At 52.5% G+C, this 16,882-nt stretch overlaps 3 protein-coding genes across 3 annotated transcripts; 1 reads left to right on the top strand and 2 right to left on the bottom strand.

Annotated features, from left to right (window-relative positions):
- Positions 1–2,031: 2,031 nt before the first annotated feature.
- Positions 2,032–3,132, bottom strand: NCLIV_015530 (conserved hypothetical protein; the record flags this gene model as incomplete). The annotated part of the gene is made up of 1 exon (XM_003881745.1): positions 2,032–3,132. The coding sequence occupies one exon, from the start codon at positions 3,130–3,132 to the stop codon at positions 2,032–2,034; it is 1,101 nt and encodes a 366-aa protein (XP_003881794.1).
- A 2,237-nt stretch (positions 3,133–5,369) lies between these two features.
- Positions 5,370–6,419, bottom strand: NCLIV_015520 (conserved hypothetical protein; the record flags this gene model as incomplete). The annotated part of the gene is made up of 1 exon (XM_003881744.1): positions 5,370–6,419. The coding sequence occupies one exon, from the start codon at positions 6,417–6,419 to the stop codon at positions 5,370–5,372; it is 1,050 nt and encodes a 349-aa protein (XP_003881793.1).
- A 2,964-nt stretch (positions 6,420–9,383) lies between these two features.
- On the top strand, positions 9,384–15,825 carry NCLIV_015510 (conserved hypothetical protein; the record flags this gene model as incomplete). The annotated part of the gene is made up of 13 exons (XM_003881743.1): positions 9,384–9,453; positions 10,121–10,273; positions 10,944–11,026; positions 11,557–11,663; positions 12,000–12,103; positions 12,552–12,619; positions 12,963–13,071; positions 13,517–13,611; positions 14,058–14,174; positions 14,387–14,450; positions 14,820–14,907; positions 15,061–15,211; positions 15,538–15,825. The coding sequence occupies 13 exons, from the start codon at positions 9,384–9,386 to the stop codon at positions 15,823–15,825; spliced, it is 1,497 nt and encodes a 498-aa protein (XP_003881792.1).
- Between the last annotated feature and the right edge of the window lie 1,057 nt (positions 15,826–16,882).

Below are 16,882 nucleotides of genomic sequence, written 5' to 3'. Positions count from 1 at the left end.
CAGCTGGTTACCCCGTCGCGAAACCTTACGCGCTAGACAACGCGATCGCGAGGGGTGCATTCGAAAGGGAAGGAAGAGCCTATGGTTCATTAAAAGAAACAACGTGGCAAAGAGAAATGACCAGCGAGGAGGCGGACTGTCGCGTAGCCGGAGGGGTACACGAGAATTGAATGCGTTCCAGTGATACGGTTCGTTTCATTTCCAAAGACGGGGAGACCAATGCGAGAGTGGACAGCCAGGGGAACAGTGACGCGAGTTCCCATGAGATGGGGCATTTAGTGGCAATTTCGAGATGTGGCACCTTCTTTTGAAGGGGTGAAATCCTGGTATAACCTTGTTCCTGGAAACCGACTGTGTTGCAACGTGGTGTAAACGCCTGGCCGGGCTTGTGGTGACAGCAGCGTAAGACGCCACACCGAAGTCGTCCAGCACGCGAGGCCAGCGCCTCTTCAGATGCTCGGGAAGATCATGTGGCACAGAAAGCACGTCAAAAAAGGCGGAAAAGTGTGTGGGCACAACAGGAGCAAAAGTAAGAGGTCGGGTCGTGAGGAGGACGGGGTACGCAACCGGTCGCCGGCAGAACGGCCCGAACCTCCCGCCGGCAGAACGGCCCGAACCTCCCGCCGGCAGAACGGCCCGAACCTCCCGCCGGCTGAAAAGGCGTTAGAGAGAATCTCTTCTTCCCCAAACAGGGAACAGAAGAATATTCGCCTGGCCGTAGCAGTCGTTTATCCCAATGTGAAGGCCAGGGCTCCCTTACACTTGGAGGCTCTCGCGTTTTGCCTCTCAACTGGTCGAACCGTTCTCCAATTCACCTCCCGGTGTTCTGTCCTCTATTCGGCTTCACATCCACCGCTTCTAATTTTCTCAAACAGCTGAGACGCTGTTTGACGCCGATCACCTGCCGATCTTATGTAGGGCTGTAGCTACGCTGATGGACGGGCACCGCGTTCGTAATAGGGAGCGGTCGTATCTGCTCACTGAACGCAGTGGAGCAACCGAGTTGTGATTGACCCTTGGTGACGACCGGACATAAAGAACAGTACGCCGCCGGACTCTTTTTCAGTTTCTCGGTACACGCGTGTAAATTCTGTGCACAATCTTCCAGACCGCCATTGGTTATGGCCAGAGCCGCTGCGTTTTCATCTATTCGTGCCGAAAGTCCTTCCCTGCGATACTGTCGCACGACCAGAAAGTCCTGCTCGGTGTGTCGGTCATTTCCTGAGGAGCTCTGATTATCGTTCACGGTTGAGAAAGCGAAATGATTGTCTTTGGTCTAACTGCGTCACTCTCATAGTACTCAGACGAGGGTTGTTCTCCCAGCTGGTACTGCTCTAATGGAGCAAGCAACGTCAGTGGAGTGGCGCTACCTTTAGTTATTTCAGTTACTGCGGTGACAGGTGTCAGGCTGTGACGGCATAAAGTTTATACCAATGTTCTTGAAAAACTTCGGTGTGTCCACATGCGCAGCAAGACGAGCAAATGGATGTTGTCCTAACTAGAGATCAAATCATCTGTCAGGAACGGGTGGGCGACGCCTATCCATAGACATCCCGAGAAGTGATTTAACATCGCTGTGTGTGTACTCATGATATCGGATACTGAGTCCTTTGTGCGTATGCCATTCAAGGCTGGCAATCCAGCTTTGAATATGGCCGCGGCCATCTCACTGCTACAGTCGACTGATAAGAAAAGCACGATGACAAAGTGGGCTGAACCCACGCGACTGATCCGACACCATGTGCTTGCTATCTCCCAAAAATTTAACGCCAAGACAAGGATTTCGGATTGTCATCCTTGGATGGGCTGCAGGCCGAGAAACGGGCAAGGTGGACTACAAAGAAAACGCTGTCAACAGCACATACAACAATGGACCATTATTCAGAAACGAAAGACTCTGTATCCACTAGCCGGAAAAGACACGTCATGGTCGGAACCGTTATCAATCGTGCAAAGTCCGCGGAAGTCACGTACTACCACCAATCAACAGCCACACCCTAGTCTACGCTTCAACAGATCGCACATCAAGTGTCACGGATTCGGAGTGTGCTCTTCCCGGGCCTCAATCGCTTCTTCCGCACTTTCCCTAGACATGATCTTTTCTGCCCTCGACGGTCCACAGATGCTTCGTAACGCTGCCATGGCCCCAGCAAGAATAAAGATAACAGTGGCACCACTTATGCATGACACAATAACGAAATACACACCGTCCAAAGTTGAATAGCCCCGCAAGAGGGTTGCGTAGTCGTCGTCCGAGAGGCTCTGAATCCATTTCGATATCTGAGACGGTGATATCCCTGAGGCCGTGACGGAAAGCTTCTTCTGCTTCAGAAACTCATGCGCGCACACAAATGCTGATGCAATGGCGTAGACGCTGATGAGCACACACACAACTGCGAGAAGAATGGACATGATCCGAGGCAAGCAGGCCTTCTGCATAGAGACGAACGTCAGAGCAACAACGGAAGCAACGAGCCAAAGAATTCCAAGAGTCCTCACGGATGCCATTGCCTGGCTCTGAAGAAGAAATACGCATGCTGCAAGCGAACATAGAGTCATACCGAACACGAAAACCATGGCCTCCATGGCGCGTGTGTTCGGGGTCATCGACTGAGCCCGTGACAACGGAACAAGAGATGCGAGGCTTAGAACACCAACAGCAACAATCATTCCTTGGTAGGCCGTACCAAATTCACCAGAGTAGTCAAGAACTGGAACAGGCGTTGCAGTTCCACCGGCGCGCACGTAGTCGAGGGCTTCCGCTTGTTTATTTGCCACTTCTGTCAAAATTATGCCACAGATGATGGAACTAGCTATTGCAGCAGCCTCAACAAGGAAGCCGACAAACGCAGACAAGACGAGAAACCACTTCGAAACAAAGTACCCCATTATTACGACTACCATCAGATGAAGGGTCGTTACCAGCTCCGCGGCACCGAGACCCATAAACACAGTCGTCTCCATCAGCGTTACTTCTGGCTTCGCTGCTGCGCCAGCCATGTCCTTTGTCACAGTTAGTGCAGACGCTAAGATAAAAAGGATCAACGAAGACACGATCTGCATGGTGCATCCGACAGCCCAAAGGCCTATGGCCGGATTCTCGTACCCGCCCTCGGGTTTGCAACGCGCCATTTTCGAGTGACTGAGAGGGAAGTTGCAGGTGTCTGCTCGATGGAGAGAAAAATAGCCCAAATTTCCCTCTACTGTGAAATTCAGGAATCCGACGTATACAACACAATTTCAAAATAGGAGGCTAGTCAGGCCACAACAAAACATCACCGAGCCACGGCCGGGAACACTAGCACCCGCATCATGTGGTAACGGAACAAAAGAGACGAGCGGTCTCGCGTTTCCGAAAAGAATTTTAAGGCTGGGAACAAAGGTTCCACGGCCTGACCCGAGTCACAAAGGAGTTAGGATTCTAAATGAAAGATCGCATCAAAGTGCAAGCGTGCGTGTGTGCGCAGCAAGCCGAGATCACTCTCCGTAACGCGTTGGGCCGCATGATACAATGTATACGCGACGTAGTCGGGTGGTTTTCAGGTCTGCTATCGACACGGAGTTAGCTGTTTCCGGTTGTTTGTGGGCCGGATAGCGTGGATCAAGTAACAGAAGGTTCAATTCTCACAGGGCTATCGGAAAACAGAACTTGCACCGAGTCCTCCCGTCGCATCTACTCACGAAATCAAACACATCTTGGGCGTAAGCTTCGCTGCGACTCGAGTCGTGGGGATGAACGGCTAGTTTCTGCGTACTGGCTGCTGTTGGGCTGAGAGCGAGCGCTTGCATCTCTAGGCCCAAATGGATTACCAAACACAAAATTAAGTAACGAGTTCGCTGTAGTTCACTCACGTTTACGAACGCGACCTAGCTACGTCCTTTCCTCTACGCTAGGCGTGGGTCGTCGCGAGGACTCATCAGCAAGAGTTGGAAAACCAGTCGATGTGTCAATTACATCGAGAGAGGTAGTTCCTGATCATCGATGTACCCCGTTATCGGGTGCGGGGGGTCGATCACACTATAGCATACGACGGTTCAGATACAACACAAGAAAAACCAACACGCCTTTTTTCGGTGAGGTGGTAGTCCCCAAGCGATGCCTCTCCTTGTTTCTTTCGCTTTCAGCTGTAAGCATTGCAACACTCGTGCTAAAGGGGTGGGGGGACAGAATTTGGGGGCCTCGTGCCTGAGCTGAATGCTGTGCCTGAATTCGTTAGTTTCTACATGCTGTTCTCACGCTCGCACCCTCTCAAGAATCGAGCGGAAGGCCGTGCTGGCTCCGCCAGGCGAGGTAGGTCGCTTGCAGTTTGAGTGGCCTGTTTGGCTTACCTGCATAGTCGAGGTTGGATAGAAGATACTCCCTGGAGCTATTTCTATCGACGAAAGCAAGATGGCGGAACCAGAGGAAAATACAGCGACCACACAGTCATTTCTGCTTCCTGTTTCTCTCACACAAAGTCACAAGAGGCAGTCAACCACCTGTGGTACCATACGGTGGTTTGACACAGCCCTGCGAGGTGGGTCAACTACGTGACTACGTTTGTGCAGAGCAGGTGGCACATTAGCCGCGAAGCGTCCTCACTGGTATGGATGTCATGCCACCATCAGACGTGCATAGGGTTCTGCCTTTAATACGGTAGTTCGAGACGGGAAGCATCAGCTGCAATACGCTGTTATTTTTGCGGTTTTCAAACGCGGAATTTCCCGAGCAAAACACAAGCCGAGGCTAACGGTTTCCGTTCAGGAATGTAGCCTGTAGGAGAATTCTGCCTACTGTAGGTTCTACAACGACGTCGGCGGTGTGTTGCCGAAACCCAGCTTGCGCGTCAGTGATCTAGCACTTTTCAACGTGCATCAAATGTGAGGTGCTTTTACACTGCATCCAATCTTATCCTTTTACAAACAGGTAACTCCTCAGGGACATTTCTGCCAACACCTGGTTGGGCAGGCGTCCCAAGAGTTGCATAGCGAGGACAGCTCCGAACATAGTTCAGTTTTGCTTCTTTTCGAAGAAGTCTGTGTCAGCTCAGTAGCTCTTCAGTTTAGTCCAAACGCCCAAGACAGAGCTTTTCGGTCCGCAAGTGCCTATACCCAAGCGACGGAACTGACAGGGGAAGCAAACGCGTGTTTGCAAAGAGTCATGTGGTCACCGTCCGACAACCAGGCCCTCGTCGCAGCAACGGAAGGACCACCAGGGAAGGTTATCGGTTAGTTTTAACTTGCATGTCTATTGTTTTGTTACAAAAACTTTCGCTCAGCAAAAGTGATTATGGAAAACTGGGGAAGAGTAGGAAAAACGAAGCCGAGATCTTTTTCAAACCAGGGGGGCGCCCGGCGACGACCGGGTGACCCTGTTACACCAAGGACCATCATGCTTCTTGAGCCTGCTCGCCTTCTTCTTCATCTTTGACTGCGGCGTTCCTGTTGGGTCCGCACAGGCTACGGAACGCAGAGAGAGCCGAGTAAACGAAGTAGATCATGGCCGAAATATTCAAGCAGAACGAAACCACAAGAAAAACGCCATCGCCGGCCAGCTCGTAGGTCTTCAAACTTTCGTAGTCACCATCTTCCAGAGTATTTATCAGGAGGGCGTTCGGGTTAAAACCCTGGAGCATCGTTGAAACCTTCTTTCCCTCGCTGTATCTGATGCCAACCATAACACCGGAGATGAGAGCGAACACGGCGCCAACAGCAAAGATCACCGACAGAGCGATGGAGAACACTCGGCTGCAGCAATTCTTTTGGATCAGGATAGAAATACCAACAACTGCTCCTACAACCAACCACGCAGTTGACAGTCCTGTAAGTACACCAGACGCTCGGCAAAACATGAAGAAACCAGAGCTGGCCAAGGCAACGATAATCGCTCCAGGGTACAAGGTGGCTTCATATGCAGGGGAGGAAGCGGTAAGGGATTTGGCCTGCAAGAGGAAGATGGGCATCACGATACAGAGAACACAGACCACCAGAAGCATTCCCTCGTTATCGGAAACAAAAATTTGAGAGAAATCAGGAGTGTCAAAGACTCTTTGTGCTCGCACATCATCCAAAGTCGTACTCTTGAACGAATTCACACCCGTCAACATCGGGCCGACGATACCGGCAGTGACAAAGCACAGGACCTGAAGAAGAACCCCGCATATCAGCAACGGAATTTGAAAACACACCGACAGGAAAAAACCCAACATGCACATGATAGAGCAAACCACACAAAAGATAATGTGTGCCAGGCCAAGTGCTGCAAATGTCTTGTGGGCAACGTGAGATATGGCGGCGCCTTCGACCGCCTCCGTTGGCAGATGGGGGTTTTCCGCCACGAGAAAGAGAAGTAAAGCCACAACAGCTTGGCCAGTCAAGGTCGTCGCCCAGCAGCTGACTGCCGGGTTGTCGAACTCTCCGCCCAGTTTGCACTTCGCCATTTTAACAAGACACGAACACAAATGTGGCAAACTCGGATTTCCCGGGAACGCGCGGCTTTCTACAAAGTAGGCACAAGTCGTTTACTGCGCCTTCAATCTATTTGGATGAATCCAGTGACACAACCCGGAAACCAACGGCTCCACGTTCTTTACTCGAGACGGAACGCCGAAAAACTCGCTCAATACGGTGTAGCGTTCACAATGCGTTAAACTACAGTGACACGCGTTTATGTCTGCGTCGCGGTAATTACTGTTTTTGTGGAAACCTGCGCGTACACCCGTCGTCTTCCGAGGCATCATCGCGCTGATGGTCCACATTCCCTCCAGTTCAATTATCAGAGGAGGTCACTGCAGCTGGCGGGGACGGGCGGCACGGGACCAAAGCTGGGTCGGGCGTCTAAATCCATCACCGCAACGCAGGATGGCCGATCCGTGGAGGTGCTCCCGGGCTCGCGTCGTCTACCGTTGCCGGCCTCATGAAAAGAAACCTATAAAACAAGGTAAGTAGGGCTGTCTTCTCACTGAGTCTCGATATTTTTCCAAAAATACCCCTCGACAAACGAAGAAAGATTACTTCGGGAAGCCCTCCGTTCTGCCGAAACAACTTCGCCCGGTTCACACAGCCAGACACGCGGCGCGTACTCAAGTGTCGGTACACCTGAACCCAGCCGCGAGGGCGGGAGCTTCGAAGCTACTTCCACTTCACATTTATTCAAATACAGAACCACCCTTTCTTCTTGTGGCACCATTTTCTTCACTGAAGAAGCTCTTTTAGCACTCAGGAACGCAAAACGCCTCAGCATCCCGGGACAAGCCCCATCCCAGACACAGACCCCCCCCTCACACAACCGCTGCCCTTTTTTACGGGCAGTTAGAGGGAAAATACTGGGACGACAAACTCGGATCCACAGGCAGGGCTGCTGAGCTGTCTTCGGTGTAGCGAGAAAAAGCGGAAATGCTGCGCGCATGCGCCGAAGAAACGAAGACTTTACTGGCCACTCCACGGCGTTCCACACCTCTTTTCTGCTGCCGTACACTGCCAGCAGCCCATCGCATACTCTGAACCACTAAAAAAGTTCCGTTTGATTGTGACGAGCGCGCGTAGCATAACTCGCTCTACCGCCGGCTGTCGAACATGCGTGCGAGAGCCTGATGCTGACGCCGATGCCACACAAAGCAAATGTATGGACATATAAGCCATTGATTTTATGTACTTGTTTTTTTAGTGTGTGAATTTGTATCGAGAATCTGGCAAATGATTTTAAGCAGACACCCGCACATGCTTCCATACAAGCACAGGTGCATGTGTGCGGCATCCTAAAAGCAGCGCCTAGGTTTTCTACTGGAGAATGACAGAATACTTCTATGCGGAACTCAAACTGACCTACTTTTGTGCATTTTCATCAGTGACTACAGGAAAGGCCACACGCGTTGTTCACCAGGCTCGGCCTTCTTCCCACCTCTTCCCGCGGAACTGATGGCAAGGCGCGGAAGTGATCTACTCAGAGAGCGTGTGCAGCGAGGACCCGGCACATTCATGTATACATTTGCATACTATATTCCTTGCCTTTTCACCCGGACCCTCCTTAGGCTCGACACTCTGTGAGTTCCCAGAGCCGATTCCTTTCCTCGCTGAAATGTCCTCCGCTTCAAAACCATGGGGAGAACAGCCGTTCCTTCTATTCCTTTCCGGGGCAACGAAACGCGCGTAAAGGGAAAAAACAAAAAGCTCGAGACACGCTCCCGGATACGAGAGCGACAGCCAGCACAACACGGCCACGAGGGACACGTGTCGGCCGAACAGCCGGAAGCGTGGCAGCGTTATCCCCTAAAGCAGAGACGCTTCCAGGCTCTGTCTCCAAGACGCAGTTCTTTGTTCCAACCTGCCAGAGTCGCTGGAAGCCCCGCCAGTTCCTGGGTACCGAAACTCCCCGCTCGTTACCCTGACTGTGTGCAAATCCCGTCCTGCATTCCCCACCTAACTCGCGCGGCCCCACGGGCTGAGAGTGGTCGGAAAGAGGAGAGAGGGAGCCTTGTGGCTGCGGTCGCGACGCAGCCAAGACGACCGAGCCTCTCCTCTTTTCTCCTCTTCCTTTGTCTCTTCTTCACCTTTGGGGCCGATGGGCCGCACCGCAGCGACGCCTCAGTCGCGTTCGCAACCGCTTCTCTCTCTGATGCGCCTTCGGAGAACGATGAGAGCCCGCTTCGCAGTGAAGGCTCCACGGGGCCTTCCGAGTGCCCTGCAGCTCCCTCAGGAACGTATCTCTCCATCGATATGGCAAAACCTGTTTGCAACAAACCGTCTCTTTCTTGTCCTTCACCCTCGCCTTCTCCGTCCTCTTCTTCGTCCTTTTCTTTCCCTTCTTTCACAGAAGAGGGGAAGATTCTTGATGGGCCTTGCGCGCGGAGATTCTCCTTGCCTCGGGAAGGCGGCAGAGACGAAGTCGGTTTTATTTGGCCTTTCCGTGATGCCCCCTTCCTTCTGGAAAAACGACCGCTGCGGGTATGTCTCCGTCTCTCTCTTCTGTTTCTCCCCTGTCTCTTTCTCTCCTTTCCACGCGTTTTCCTTCCTCCTCGCCCCCCTTTTGGCTCTTCTCGCCCCCCGTCCCTTGTACTCGGTTTCTGCGCCTCTCCGTCGCAGCTGTCTCTCCTCTCTCCAGCGTCTCTCATCTCTGTCTTGCGGCGTCTTTCCCGCGTTTGCTTCGCGGTCCCTTCCCGTTAAAAGCTCGACCCTGAGTGGTCCGCATTCCCCTTTCGCTGCGTGGGCTGTCGATCTCTTTCTGCAGCGCCTACCCCGAAATCTCTGGGTTTCTTTCTCTCGGGGCGGTCGGTCCCCCGTCTCTCTTTTCAGTTTGTTTTTGACGCTTAGTGGCGTCGCCTCGTCTGCGCGTTTCTCTCCGAGCGCGTTTTGACCGTTTGCCTGCGCCAGCTATCTGTCCTCGATCGTCTCTCTCTCCGTTGCAGATGCAGCCGCCTGTCCACTTCATCGGTCTTCTCCCGATGCACCCTCGAGGGAAGAGTCAGGCGTTCTCGAGTACGTGCAGCCATGCGAACGAGCGGGAAAACAGAGAGAAGGGCAGATTCACCACGCCTTCCATACGGCCCCGCCGCTGCGAGAAAAAGGGACAGGACAACACAAGCATCTGCAGAGTCCGCATCATGCACACCACACGGCAGTTCTCGACGTGTTCTCTCCCCGATCTTTCTTGGTGGTCTCTTGTGACCACGAAGAAAGCTTGCCACGCCTGGAAAGGACGCTCCGTCTGTAATTCTGTTCCTCACATGTTTTTCTCAAGGGCGTCTCGCTTGAAATGAAAATCTCAGAATCGATGTCTGCCTCGTCTGTCCACTTTCCCGCTTCATGCCCCAGTCTGCTGTCTCTCCGGCGACGCAGCCTCGCGATGCGGACGCCTCGCCTCTGTCTCCTGTCTCTCTCTCTTTTCTCTCTCTCCTTTTCCCTCTCTCTCCTTTTCCCCCTCTCTCCTTTTCCCCCTCTCTCCTTTTCTCCCCCTCTCCTTTTCTCCCTCTCTCCTTTTCTCCCTCTCCTCCCCTCCTCTTTCTCTCTTTCTTTCCTTCCCTCCTCTCCCTCTCTTTCCCTTTCAATTCTCCTCTTTCTCTCTTTCTCTTTCAGTTCTCCTCTCTTTGCTTTGGCGTGTCCACTTCTGCGACAGTCGCCCTTGCTTCTTTTCTTTTTTTCTCAGCCCTTTCCCCCTCAGTCCTGGTCGTGACATGCACGAGGGGTGGGGACATCGCTCTGTTTCCGGCAGACGGCGACCGCGCGCCTCTCGCGACTGCGGCCACCAGCCACGCTTTTCCCGTCACAGCTTTCGCCGCCTTTCATCGGCCGCAAGAAGGTGAGAAGAACCGAGTCGCCGGCGCTCTGGGCGGATCTAGGGAACGCGGTGGAGAACGACGCGTCTGATTTTAGCTTTTCCACGGATCACCACTGCGACGGGGCCGTGCAGGCAACTGGAGAGAAGCCTGCCAAAAGCGACAGCCGCCGCAATCTCGACACGCCTGCGTCTCAGACTCCTTCGTTGCGACTCTCGACCTGTCGGGCGAACTCCGGATCCTCTCCGTCTCCACCAGCATCGCTTCTGTCGCCGATTGTTCCCACCAGGAAAAGGGACATCGACCGCCGGCAGGGGACGCTTCCTCCGGTTGCTCCCCAGGTGCGTTCTGCGCGGCCTCTCGACGAAGAGGAGACACTGGAAACGCGCCCCACGTCAACAAACTCCGTGGCTCTTCATTCACAAAATGTGAATCAATGCATACATTATTGTATTCGCATGCATGTATATATATATATATATATATATGGTTCTGTAGGCACATTTGCATGTATATTTACAGGTGGATATATATGTATATGTATGTATAGATGTGTATATACGTGTAACTTTTGTGTTTGCATCACGCGATGAGTTTCTTTAGATGTGTTGAGACTTGCCTTTTTTTTCTTGGCTTGGGGAAGGGTCCAGGGGGGGTCAGGGGTTGAACGCGTTTTTTTCGTTTCTTGCGCAGAGCATCTCGGATTCCAGGAGAAAGTTGGACGATTTCTCTCGCTCCGGCCGGCGGCGAAGCTGGAACTAGACTTGGTTGTTCACGTAAGTCCGAAAACAGTTTCTTTTCTCTCCGTGTCTACATGTACATCCACCCGCGTTTATGCGCTGACATCTCTGAATGCATGTATTTCTATGCGTGCAGTTGGGGGAATGAAGCCTGCCAGCAAGAAACGTTTTGTTCGAGGTGACCTCTGTCAGCGGGTGTGTTCTTCTCTTGCGAGGAACTCTCGGCGCCTCTTCCGTGCACAGAACCAAAAACTCCTTCCTTTCCCTCCGAGCGCGGTGTTCCCCTGTTCTCCAGTTTCTTCCGCACCCCACTCGCGTTTTCTTCTGCCTTCCTACCTGCACGCTGGATGTTTCCCTTCTTTACTCGTCTCCGTCCCAAGTCGCTTCTTCCTCCTATTCCCTCTCGGATCCTCTTCTTTCTCTTACTCTCGTGTTTCTGTTCTTTCTTTTCTCTTCTTTCTCTCCGCATCTGTTTTTTCTCTTCTGCCTGCGCACCAGCGATCCAGCACCACTAGCGCTCGCGTTCGCTCTGTTGCCGTTCCCCCTTTTCCCTTTTCTGCGTTCAGCACGCGTTTCTGTCTTCGTCCTCGGAGAGAACAATCACGAATTTCCTCGTCATTTCCCATAAGGGCGAGAAACTGTTTCTCGTCGCAGACTCTCAAGGCTGGGTCACGTGAGACGCGCACAGGGGCAGAAAAGAGCAACAATGAGAGAAAGGAAGAGAACGAGACAGAACGCGAAAGATAGATATCCTGGTTGCATCCGCCTGCGCCACCGGCAGAAAACGGACTCTGACCTGTCACAGAATTCAGCCTTCTTTCGTTTGTTTCCCCGACGCGGAACTCGCGCTTAGCACCATTGTAAGAGGCTGGTCAACGAAGACGGCCCTGGCGATGCCGCGAGAGAACGGAGAACGGAACGCGTGAAAGGAGACACACACAAACGACGTCTTTCAATCTGTTTCTTCTGTAGTTCACGGCTCCTTCTGCACATGTCCGAACCTCTGCAGGATTCTCTCGCGAGCGGGGACTCTCCGCAGGCGCGTAAAAGTCGCCGAGGAGGCGGGAGGGGTTACGCACGTCGTTCACTGCTCGGGAGTCGTCGTCTTCAGCAGTGCGTCCAGGAAAGAAAATCGCGAGGAAAACCCTTCGCCCGGTGTCTTTCCTCCAAGATGAGAGAAAAACGAAACGCACACACACGCAGGGGAAGCAGCGCGCAGAAGAGGACACCCGAGAGAAACTCGCGGGAACGCGGTTTTCGTGAGACAGGGCAACTCTCGCGGCGTCTTCAGAACGGAAGCACGAAAGAGCCGGCGTGACGTGACAAGCTGCAGAGTTCTTTGGAAAGAACCCGCTTTCCGTTACGCTTGTCTCTGTTGTGTTTGTGTGGAGCGTTTGGCGAGGCGGAAGAACATGCGGAAAGGGGAGAGCGTCGGAAGGCCGTTGTTAGGGAGATCCTTGTGTAATTTTTTGTCCCGCGTCTTCTCGGCAAGCCCCCGAAAGGTCGCGTGCAGCTTCAGATTCAGGATCGTTTCGTTGTGTTGTCTTTTCTCTTCTCGCAGCGACGCGAACCTTCGCCGTCTTCAGTGTGGCAACCATGGACGTCTCAGGCGCGATTGGGACTGTCGACGTAAGTGCAGAGAGAGTCTCCGAACGACGGAGAGAAGCCACGCAGAAAGAGGGACCGGGAGCAAGATGAAGACGAAAAAGAGAGAGGGACAGGCGAGGAAGACCGCGCAGAAGGGGGAAGGCGGGGCAGAGAAAAGATAGAAGGCGAAACGGAGAAGCCCGCACCAGCGAAAATACCGGCGGGAAGGCAAATGCAACGCCAAGAACACAGTCAAATAGTAACCGACACCAGAGGAAGAGCGGACTCGTGGGGGAGGCAGAACAGAAAAAACAGAACAGGAAGAGAGAAGAGACGGAGAACCGAATTGAGCGAAACGGCAGAATGCCCGATTTCATTTTCTCAGGCTCGGTCCCCGATCGCCTCTCTTGCGATCGACCCGACTCGGCAAACGCGGCTGGCGGTCGCCCTCGAAGACGGACAGATCCTCTACTATGATTTAAAAAAGGCATCTCGTGAGAGTTGCGAGAGGGATTTCTTGTTTGTTCTCCTCTCTTTACCGGTTTTGGATGGTATTACTTTAACGCCGCGTTCGGAGATACTGTAAATCTATTCCATGTAAATTCAGGTTCTTCACCTTCTTAGGTATCTGGTTTGTTGTATTCTTGGCTAGTATTATGTTAATCTTTATACCTATGCATCCCTCTCACCTTTCCCTCTCGTCTTTCCCTGTCGTCTTTCCCTCTCACCTTTCCCTCCCGTCTTTCCCTCTCGTCTTTCCCTCTCACCTTTTCCTCTCGTCTTTCCCTGTCGTCTTTCCCTCTCTTTTCTCCCTTCTTTTTCCTTTCTTTTGCCCCTCTGGCGTGCCGCTGCGTTCCGTGGAGCGTCTCGGCGAGACCCGCGCTGTTCTCTGGCGTCTGGCTTTTTTATTATCATTCTTCCTGTCCGTGCATGCTTCAGTGCTCCACAAATTTCCCAGCTCGTCTCGGGTGCCCACGCGTCTCATCTTCACGAAGGAAATGATTTTCGCATTGAGCGTCGACGAAGGCAATGACGTAAGTTGACGTTTCTCTCCCTCCCTCTTCCCCCACGTCTCTCTCGTCGCTCTCTCCCTCGCTCTCTTCTCTCGCTTGCTTCGCGCCTTGTTTCTCGTTCTCCTGGTTCTTCCTTTCGTCGCGCTGTTCCGCCCCTACTTTTGGCTTGCACATGTGGTTTTTCGCTGCAAATCTCTTTGCTGTCTCCGCCTGTTTGCGCCTCCCCCTCTTTCGTGACTGCTTGTCTCTTGCGCTTGTTCCTCTTTCCCTTTTACACCTCGACAACTGACAGATTTCTGGAGATGTCTTTCGCGCCTGTGTCGCGTTGCGTGCTTCGCACGGGCTACCGTTTCCGCTTCTTGGTGAAACTTTCCCTTTCCTTTTTCTGGTTCCTTTGTGTCTTGTCGGCTTTCTCAGCTGGGTCTTGTTCACTGATTTTCTTGCCTTTTCGTCTGACTTTCATCCAGAGTTTCTTGCTGGCCTTCGATCTGCGAGAGGCCGAGGCGCCTCGGGCCAGCATCGCTTTCGACCCACCCGCCGGTGCCTTCCGCCCCGCTGACAGATTTCTGCTCGAAAACTTCCAAGTAAAGCAAAGACAATTGTCATGTCCTTTTCTCTCTCCTCTTATTTGAATCTTCTCTCTATTCCTGTTTGAATCTCCTCTTCGCTCTTTTTTCTCTTCTCTTTCTCCGTCCTTCTCTCTTTTCTTTCGCGTCCGTCGCCCCGCTTCTTCGCTCTCGCTCCCGCCTTCTTTTCTGGAGTGTCTCCGCAGTGTCGCGCTCGCTGTTTCCTGCAGACTGGGGCTGTTGCCTCCTTCTTTCGCTTCGGAGAAACGTCTCTCCTCGCCGTCGTTTCGCGCCGTAAGCGCCGCTCTCTTCTCGCAAATCGCGACTCACTGGGACGCGCCTTGTGCATGACAAAATTGTGCCGATCTCTGTACATACAAAATTTCGCATACGTATACATGTGCATGGATATACGCCTTTGAATATATGCAGGTGCACACGTGTACATCTATGCGTGCACTTTGTTGATAGGTACCTCTACGTAAAAACATCCATATATATATGTATATGTAGACGTGTACCTGTAAATATATGTGTTTGTGCATTGCTTACCTGACGAAACATCCCATTCACGCATGTGCATAGAGAGAGAGACCGAGATCTGTACGGATATCTAAGTGAAGCGGATAAGTGGGAGGGAACAGGTGTGCGTGCGCTTTGCAGGAGGCGATGAGATTCGCCTGTTCGAGCCTCTGTCAAGACAGGGATTGCCTCCTGAAGAAGAGCCTTGGTTTAACTTTCGATTGCCGATGTAAGTCTTCTCTCTCTGCCCTCTTCGTTAGCTGCATGCTCTCTCGGTCGAGCTTGTCTCTCTTTTTCTCTGGGAAGAACTCGCTTTTCTGTCTCCTCGTGACATGCAGTTTGCACCCGTGGGCTTTCACATGCGGGCGTTGTCTCTCCGCAGTCTCGTCCTGGCGTTGATTGCCGTCCTCCTTTTCCGGCTCTTTCGAACGAACCGCCTTTCTTTTCAACGAACAGCAGACACAGACTTCTTCCGAGGGAAGTCTGAGTGGAAAGGCGGTCGACACGGGTCCGAAAACTTCCCCAACTTGCGGGTAGGACAAACTGTCTTTTCTGCCTCATTCAATTTTACAGCCCCACATAAACAAATATATATATATATATATATATCTAACTATAGAAGTAGATGTGTATATATCTGTATATCTCTATCTACGGATGTAAATGTGTATCTGTGGATATTGCTGAGTTTAGGTGACCTGTGAGATGCCTCGACATAATTGCGAACTGGAGAGGCAAGTTGGTGTCTTTTTTCTTGGAGTCAAGATGTGTTGTGTGTGCGAGTGTTTACTCAGGAAGAATTTATCTATGAGAGCCATTCTCGCAGGGTGTCTCCCCATTCGCTGCGTTTTTTGCACAGGAAGATTTCTCTCGGCTGCTGGCGAAGGCGCGCGGGTCGACAGCGCGCCGACGCTCTTCCTCGTCGCTCCTGGAGCGGAGCACCGGCGGTAGATTCCCGCGCGAGAAACGCAGGCGCTTTTTCCACGCAGACGGCGCCTCGTCTTCCTCCGAGAGAAACAGAAGATGGGGAAGGCAAACGCACGCGCAAGGCGGCTTTTTCACCGCGCATGCAGGGGGAGGATCTCAGCCTGAGCAGGATATTTTTGGCGGGCGCGTGGCGCCCCGGTGTTCTTCCGACTCCGATTGATCACGCGAGAAACCCGAAGAAGACAGAAGGCCAAGAGACTCAGCAAACACGAGAAGAAAGGCGATTTGTCGGAGTTTCGCACGCCAAAAGGGAGGCGGAGGTGGAAGGGCAATTCCGGAAAGAGACGGGAAAAAAAACACGAAAGACAAGAAAAGGCTGTTCTCAGTCAAGTAGAGAGGGAAAGAGCCGAGGCTCCATTAGGCGACAGAGAGAAAGAGAAAGAGTGGAAAAGGAGGTCATCTGCTGAAGTCCGAATCTTTTTTTCGCGTTCTGTACCCATATTGGCTCACACCCCTGCGCTGCTCTATATATACAAGTGTTTTCGGCCATTCAAAAAAGACGTTTTGTTCGTGTTACTGGTCGCCTCCAGGGGATACTGTCTCTGTGTTGTTTCCACGGATGGCATGGAAAGACACCAGCGCATGCATCCGCCACGAGTCGCCTTTCTTTTCTTCGGAGCAGAGAGAGACAGGCTCTAGAAAAGACGCGCCGTCAGGCCATGTCGATTTAACGGGAGAAATCCCCGGTCGGCGGTCTCTTTTTCTCTCTAGATAGAGGGGTAAATAAAGCACGACTCTGAGACGCCCGTGCGCGCACGAGAATCATAAACTTTAGGCGTGACTCCAAAAGATATACGCCGAAAGAGTGCACCTCGGTAGCGCTCTCTCAAAACAGAGAATTTGCTCGAACTCACGCGCCTGGAGTTTCAGTCCCCCTCCCCCTCCCCCCCCCGCACCCTGCGAAAGAAATCTCCGTATGTAGCTTTTTTTCTGCCGTAAAGTCTCCTGCGGCCTCAGCGGGGCAGAGAGGATGCGTATCTCCCGCCAGCTTCGTAGGTTCCTTCAAAGAACCTTTTTCTGGGGTATATATACTACGAGACGGACGACTGGGTTAGATCTTGAAGAATGCGCGCATTCTTTCCAGAGCACGCGCTTTCCCTGCTTGCTCCGTCTCCCAAAAGAGCCTCAACACATATGGGAAACGAACGGGATTCTCTTGCGAATGCTCCACATCAACTGGAATATCTCCGACAACCAAAGCAGTTATAATTGTTATA

The sequence above is a fragment of the Neospora caninum genome, chromosome VI (genome assembly GCF_000208865.1).
Source record: "Neospora caninum Liverpool complete genome, chromosome VI".
Taxonomy (NCBI): domain Eukaryota; phylum Apicomplexa; class Conoidasida; order Eucoccidiorida; family Sarcocystidae; genus Neospora; species Neospora caninum.
Note: the sequence above shows the minus strand (reverse complement) of the source record. Positions and strands in the feature narration are given on the sequence as shown.